Here is a 7,500-nt window from a genome sequence, read left to right as displayed (position 1 = left end):
GTTTGTTTGTTTGTATTTGTTGTTTGTTTATGTGTTTATTATCAGTAATTAATTTACTTGTGATGTTTCAATAGTAATCATTTCCATTTAAGGATTATGAACCTTTTGTCATAATGACAAAAGCACAGGGACTTAATTTGGCCCATTTTTTGGGCAACTTTAAAAATTTGTAAAAAATCCCGATTTGATCGGAAGTAGCTGAAACTTTCTACGCAACATAAGAACATGCATATGTATCAATAATAATGAGTATTATATTATTAATATAATCAATTGTTTTGTAGAATACACCATGAAAGTTAACCTCTTCAATCGTTTTAACGAAAAGTGTGAGATGAGCAAGAAGGAAGCAGCTGTGTTTAGGAAGAATGGAATGCATGAACAGAAGCAGCTCCCGCCAGTTTTTGAATTTCATGGTGACCCTTCAGTGTATTACATACAAGTAAGAGAGAAGGAGGATGGAGTCCATTTATCAGTCTATTTTTGAGTGTTTGTGGTAAAATTTTATTCTCTCTCTCTCTTTCTATAGATTCAGTTTCAGTTAAAAAATCGTATTTTCGGCCGCAAGGTCTACCAGTCATTCCAAGACATGGAAGCCATTAAAGGAGAGTCTAATAACTTATGGCTACCAATATGTAAACTACCTTCACAATAGCAGCTGGCAGAATATCATTAAATAATAATAATTGCACCAAATCGATCAGTGATCACCATTTTGACTCATCTACTTGGTGTGTCTATAAATTGTATTATATTCTATTCTTACACTCAATGACTTTCAGTATCTTGCAAAATAATTATTATTTATTTTTGTTAAATCTAAATTTACCTTCTGTTCTCTCTCTCTCTGATCTCTTGCAAAGTATTAATTGTAATAACATTATTATGAATATTTATTATTATTATTATTATTATTATATCAAAATTGGAGGCATTATAACAACTGACTGACATTTAAATTATTAATTTTTGAATCTCGCAGGAACTTGCCAGGAAGTAGAATTTCTACTTATATACAATAACAATAAAATTAATATTAATAATGGTAATAGTAATCAGTTTCCAGCTGCTACGTTAGGGGCGCTAGGAGATGATACTATTTGAGGGAGGGATGGACTCGTTGGTTGATACCGACCATAAAGATATATAGCTATGAGGACCAAGGAACAACCAATCACAAAATACGTAGAAATGACGAAAGAGAAAACGAAAACGGACACAACACAAGAAATGATGATAGAGAGAGATGTGGAGAAACCCTTCAGTATATTATCAGCGTATTTCATAACTACCGATACAATGAGGCCACCAAGGGCTTGCTGGAAAACAACAAAAAATACTAAAAAGTTATAGCCGTAAAAAAACCCAAGACTCATAACAGCACCTCCGTCATTCATCAGCATACCAAGGACTGCCGTGAGAGACCCAAATAAACTTAACTGGATGTTACGCATCCACAGTGAAGCCCCGCCTCCTTTGATCATCTTTTCTACATAGACTCCAGCAAAACCTGAGGAAAGACATGATACAATGACGGCAAGTAGACCGACGATTTGACTATTGTTTTCGTTCTCAGATTCATTTGACGAGGCTAGTTTCAGCTGGACGAGAGTAACGCCAATAAAGAGGAGGAACAAGGACCCCCATTGGGTTCTAGTCAGAGTCTTTTGTAGCATTATGACAGAGAAAACAGCTGTTGTTAAAATCTTGAGCTGATAAGTTACCTAATGAAAGAGAGGGAGAGAGTAATGACTATTAGTGCAACTAAAAAATGAAGTTGGAATCAGCTCAAACTTTCTATACAGCGTAAGGACATCAATATGTATCAGAAAATTTAATAAAAATTTGGAGTGATTTCGGAGCCATTTTTTGAAAAAACCATGGGCTACAGCCTTGGGTACTTTTCAAAATTTGGTGCATTTTTTGAAATGGCCATAACTTGAAAAATTGAAGTTGGAATTGACTGAAACTTTCTACACAGCATAAGGACATCAATATGGATCAGAAAATGTAATAAAAATTTGAGGTGATTTCGAAGCTATTTTTGAAAAAACTATGGGCTACAGCCTTGGGTATTTTTCAAAATTTGGCGCATTTTTTGAAATGGCCATAACTTGAAAAATTGAAGTTGGAATTGACTGAAACTTTCTACACAGCATAAGGACATCAATATGTATCAGAAAATGTAATAAAAATTTGAGGTGATTTCGAAGCTATTTTTGAAAAAACCATGGGCTACAGCCTTGGGTATTTTTCAAAATTTGGCGCATTTTTTGAAATGGCCATAACTTGAAAAATTGAAGTTGGAATTGACTGAAACTTTCTACACAGCATAAGGACATCAATATGTATCAGAAAATGTAATAAAAATTTGGGGTGATTTCGGAGCCATTTTTCGGAAAAAACCATGGGCTATAGCCTTGGGTATTTTCAAAATTTGGTGCATTTTTTAAAATGGCCATAACTTGAAAAATTGAAGTCGGAATTGGCTGAAACTTTCTACACAGCATAAGGACATCAATATGTATCAGAAAATGTAATAAAAATTTGGGGTGATTTTGGAGCCATTTTTTGAAAAAACCATGGGCTATAGCCTTGGGTATTTTTCAAAATTTGGCGCAATTTTTAAAATGGCCATAACTTGAAAAATTGAAGTCGGAATTGACTGAAACTTTCTACACAGCATAAGGACATCAATATGTATCAGAAAATGTAATAAAAATTTGGGGTGATTTTGGAGCCATTTTTTGAAAAAACCATGGGCTATAGCCTTGGGTATTTTTCAAAATTTGGTGCATTTTTTAAAATGGCCATAACTTGAAAAATTGAAATCGGAATTGGCTGAAACTTTCTACACAGCATAAGGACATCAATATGTATCAGAAAATGTAATAAAAATTGGGGGGTGATTTCGGAGCTATTTTTTGGAAAAAAACCATGGGCTATAGCCTTGGGTATTTTTCAAAATTTGGCCCGTTTTTTAAAAATGGCCATAACTTGAAAAATTGAAGTCGGAATTGACTGAAACTTTCTACACAGCATAAGGACATCAATATGTATCAGAAAATGTAATAAAAATTTGGGGTGATTTCAGAGCCATTTAAAAAAAACCATGGGCTATAGCCTTGAGTATTTTTCAAAATTTGGTACGTTTTTTAAAATGGCCATAACTTGAAAAATTGAAGTCGGAATTGACTGAAACTTTCTACACAGCATAAGGACATCAATATGTATCAGAAAATGTAATAAAAATTTGGGGTGATTTCGGAGCCAATATTTTTTGAAAAAACCATGGGCTATAGCCTTGGGTATTTTTCAAAATTTGGTGCATTTTTAAAAATGGCCATAACTTGAAAAATTGAAGTCGGAATTGGCTGAAACTTTCTACACAGCATAAGGACATCAATATGTATCAGAAAATGTAATAAAAATTGGGGGGTGATTTCGGAGCCATTTTTTGAAAAAAACCATGGGCTATAGCCTTGGGTATTTTTCAAAATTTGGCGCATTTTTAAAAATGGCCACAACTTGAAAAATTCTTGTCGGAATCAGCTCAAACTTTCTACACAGCATAAGGACATCAATATGTATCAGAAAATGTAATAAAAATTTGGGGTGATTTTGGAGCCATTTTTCGGAAAAAAAACCATGGGCTATAGCCTTGGGTATTTTTCAAAATTTGGTGCATTTTTTAAAATGGCCATAACTTGAAAAATTGAAATCGGAATTGGCTGAAACTTTCTACACAGCATAAGGACATCAATATGTATCAGAAAATGTAATAAAAATTGGGGGGTGATTTCGGAGCTATTTTTTGGAAAAAAACCATGGGCTATAGCCTTGGGTATTTTTCAAAATTTGGCCCGTTTTTTAAAAATGGCCATAACTTGAAAAATTGAAGTCGGAATTGACTGAAACTTTCTACACAGCATAAGGACATCAATATGTATCAGAAAATGTAATAAAAATTTGAGGTGATTTCAGAGCCATTTTTTGAAAAAACCCTGGGCTACAGCCTTGTGTATTTTTCAAAATTTGGCGCATTTTTTGAAATGGCCATAACTTGAAAAATTGAAGTTGGAATTGACTGAAACTTTCTACACAGCATAAGGACACCAATATGTATCAGAAAATGTAATAAAAATTTGGGGTGATTTCAGAGCCATTTAAAAAAAACCATGGGCTATAGCCTTGAGTATTTTTCAAAATTTGGTACGTTTTTTAAAATGGCCATAACTTGAAAAATTGAAGTCGGAATTGACTGAAACTTTCTACACAGCATAAGGACATCAATATGTATCAGAAAATGTAATAAAAATTTGGGGTGATTTCGGAGCCAATATTTTTTGAAAAAACCATGGGCTATAGCCTTGGGTATTTTTCAAAATTTGGTGCATTTTTAAAAATGGCCATAACTTGAAAAATTGAAGTCGGAATTGGCTGAAACTTTCTACACAGCATAAGGACATCAATATGTATCAGAAAATGTAATAAAAATTGGGGGGTGATTTCGGAGCCATTTTTTGAAAAAAACCATGGGCTATAGCCTTGGGTATTTTTCAAAATTTGGTACGTTTTTTAAAATGGCCATAACTTGAAAAATTGAAGTCGGAATTGACTGAAACTTTCTACACAGCATAAGGACATCAATATGTATCAGAAAATGTAATAAAAATTGGGGGGTGATTTCGGAGCCAATATTTTTTGAAAAAACCATGGGCTATAGCCTTGGGTATTTTTCAAAATTTGGCGCATTTTTAAAAATGGCCACAACTTGAAAAATTCTTGTCGGAATCAGCTCAAACTTTCTACACAGCATAAGGACATCAATATGTATCAGAAAATGTAATAAAAATTGGGGGTGATTTTGGAGCCATTTTTCGGAAAAAAAACCATGGGCTATAGCCTTGGGTATTTTTCAAAATTTGGCCCGTTTTTTAAAAATGGCCACAACTTGAAAAATTCTTGTCGGAATCAGCTCAAACTTTCTACACAGCATAAGGACATCAATATGTATTAGAAAATGTAATAAAAATTTGGGGTGATTTCGGAGCCATTTAAAAAAAAAACCATGGGCTATAGCCTTGGGTATTTTTCAAAATTTGGTGCATTTTTTAAAATGGCCATAACTTGAAAAATTGAAGTCGGAATTGGCTGAAACTTTCTACACAGCTAAGGACATCAATATGTATCAAAAAATGTAATAAAAATTGGCGGTGATTTCGGAGCCATTTTTCGGAAAAAAACCATGGGCTATAGCCTTGGGTATTTTTCAAAATTTGGCGCATTTTTTAAAATGGCCATAACTTGAAAAATTGAAGTCGGAATTGACTGAAACTTTCTACACAGCATAAGGACATCAATATGTATCAGAAAATGTAATAAAAATTGTGGGTGATTTTGGAGCCATTTTTTGGAAAAAACCATGGGCTATAAGCCTTGGGTATTTTTCAAAATTTGGCGCATTTTTTAAAATGGCCATAATTTAAAATTTCTTGTCAGAATCAGCTCAAACTTTCTACACAGCAGAAGTACATCAATATGTATGCGTCAAATTAATGATAATTGTACCTGAAATACTGCAGGATCAAGATTTGAGACAGCAATATACTGGAGGTTATTCTGTACCATGTAGACTAGAGCAGGTACAGAGAGCTTCAAAGTGTCCCTCCAATTTACAATGACACTTTGAAAAAGATAAGCAGTGAACTCTATCAGCCCTTTTTTCTCAGATATAAATAATATGACTACACACGTAAAGAGTTTTAGTGTCTCTGATAACACTACTGCAGTGGTGCTGATGTACATCTCACCAACTTGAATACGAGAGTATCTCATAGAGAGGATCAGCAATGCATTCTGTATTGTCAGGATAAATAAACTGGCGTATTTTAGACCTAGGGTAGGAGTGTTAAAAGGAATGTTGCTGCTGTTTTTACTAATAAAGAGAGCTTTATGTTTAAATCGTAGTGAGTATTGTTTTAAAATTTAAAGACAAAATATGTGAATTATTGGAAATTAAATTCAACAATTGGGCATTCGTATCGTTATTCAAGGACATATTCATATTTCAACCTCTTAAAAATGTTTCTATTAACTTTAAAATCTCTGCAATTTTGCATGATAGACACAACCTTAATGGCTTTCATGCTTGGCTGGATTGTAGGTAAACCGATTGCATTAAAAGTATAAATAATTAATTTAAGTTCTGTAAATTATTATTATTAAACTGGTCTTACCCCCAGCCTTTTCTTTATTCATACTGCACTAGGTTTAGGTACTGCAATGCTGGAGCAACACACACAGCATGGGACCAACAAGCGAGGGAACAAGTCTTGTTGAAGTTGTTAAACAAGTTTCGAGACAAAGTTGAGGCGTGGTGACCCAGCCTCCATCCATATAAAAACTCCAGGCCAGACCCTTTGAGACTAGAACTTCAACTTCCAGGGCAGGAAAATCAGCAACTGTAGAAGGTTATGGCAACTAAGGATGATATTGCTCAGCTCAAAAAATCAATACAGGAATTGCGCAGAGGACAATTAGAGATTCTCTTGAAGCTAGATGTATGTTCAGTAATTTTATAGACTGTTTTTGGTGACGGGTAATGGGTTCATGCCATGGTTTCATAATTTTCATTATGAATTAGGACTTGCAAGAAAAGTTGGAAGGAGGAGGAGGAGGAGAAGGGAAGAAACCAGCAGAACCAGAGCCAATTCTTACTTGTGTCCATTGCTCTGCAGAATATGAAGAATCCAAAAATGCAGGTTTGTCTGCGAAAATTAGAAAAAAAGATGCGAATGCAATGTCCTTGTAACTATAGTTGGAAGCTGCTATTATCACAGCGGAATGTTGAGAGGAGTTGGATGGGATTTCAAGTATACCTGCTGTGGAAAGAGCAGCAAGAACTTTGAGTCTGCAAAATTTATAGCAGGATGTGCCAAAGGGAAGCACAGATCTGTTCATCATACAGAGTTTACTTATGCCAACTACATCTTCTACATGCAAGAACAGGTATAAATAAATAAAATAATTTGTGATAGAGTACATTATCAATGATCGTACACCATCAATTTTCGGACACTTGTTTTAGGAAAACTATACATTGCCATCTCATGAAACTGCAAAGTATTATAGCAATAGTTATCCTTTATTTGCGTGACAAAACTTGTAGCTCTAGCAAGAGTGCATAGAAAGTTATAAGCTCTCAAAGCGTGGTGTCCGACAATACCAATGATCGGCCAAAATTCTCAATCTTCGGACTGTCATTTCTGAACGACAGCAAAGGATAGTTTTAGAAGGTCACTATGATAACTTTGTAGGCCTGTCTTTAAACTAACTATCACCATCCGGATCTTTTTGATAGCTGTCTTTTTGACAGAGATAATGGCCACTTAAAATGTGTCACCTGATCCCTCAATATACGGACAAATTTTACAAAAATATACAAAAATTATGAATTTTATTAGTAAAACTCCGTAAAATCATGAGTTTTGTATATTT

The 7,500-nt window shown here is 34.2% G+C and overlaps 3 protein-coding genes across 3 annotated transcripts in view; 2 read left to right on the top strand and 1 right to left on the bottom strand.

Annotated features, from left to right (window-relative positions):
- Positions 1-958, top strand: part of LOC100638206 (uncharacterized) — a 7,542-nt gene extending 6,584 nt beyond the window's left edge. Inside the window, exons 13-14 of the mRNA XM_003384902.3 lie at positions 285-442; positions 530-958. Of these exons, the coding sequence (XP_003384950.2) occupies positions 285-442; positions 530-655 (284 nt within the window). The 3' untranslated portion in view covers positions 656-958. The remainder of the gene's footprint in view (positions 1-284; positions 443-529) is intronic.
- Positions 959-976: 18 nt separating this feature from the next.
- Positions 977-6,356, bottom strand: LOC100641754 (UDP-galactose translocator-like). The gene is made up of 3 exons (XM_019994159.1): positions 6,240-6,356; positions 5,572-5,897; positions 977-1,724 (listed from the first exon to the last, which is right to left on the bottom strand). The coding sequence occupies exons 1-3, from the start codon at positions 6,259-6,261 to the stop codon at positions 1,056-1,058; spliced, it is 1,017 nt and encodes a 338-aa protein (XP_019849718.1). The 5' UTR covers positions 6,262-6,356; the 3' UTR covers positions 977-1,055.
- A 47-nt stretch (positions 6,357-6,403) lies between these two features.
- Positions 6,404-7,029, top strand: LOC109580698 (uncharacterized). The gene is made up of 3 exons (XM_019994160.1): positions 6,404-6,563; positions 6,647-6,764; positions 6,821-7,029. The coding sequence occupies exons 1-3, from the start codon at positions 6,477-6,479 to the stop codon at positions 7,015-7,017; spliced, it is 402 nt and encodes a 133-aa protein (XP_019849719.1). The 5' UTR covers positions 6,404-6,476; the 3' UTR covers positions 7,018-7,029.
- The last annotated feature ends 471 nt before the right edge of the window (positions 7,030-7,500 follow it).

Source organism: Amphimedon queenslandica, unplaced genomic scaffold, assembly GCF_000090795.2.
Source record: "Amphimedon queenslandica unplaced genomic scaffold, v1.1 AMPQUscaffold_13481, whole genome shotgun sequence".
Classification (NCBI taxonomy): Eukaryota; Metazoa; Porifera; class Demospongiae; order Haplosclerida; family Niphatidae; genus Amphimedon; species Amphimedon queenslandica.
This window is presented reverse-complemented; position numbering and strand designations above follow the sequence as displayed.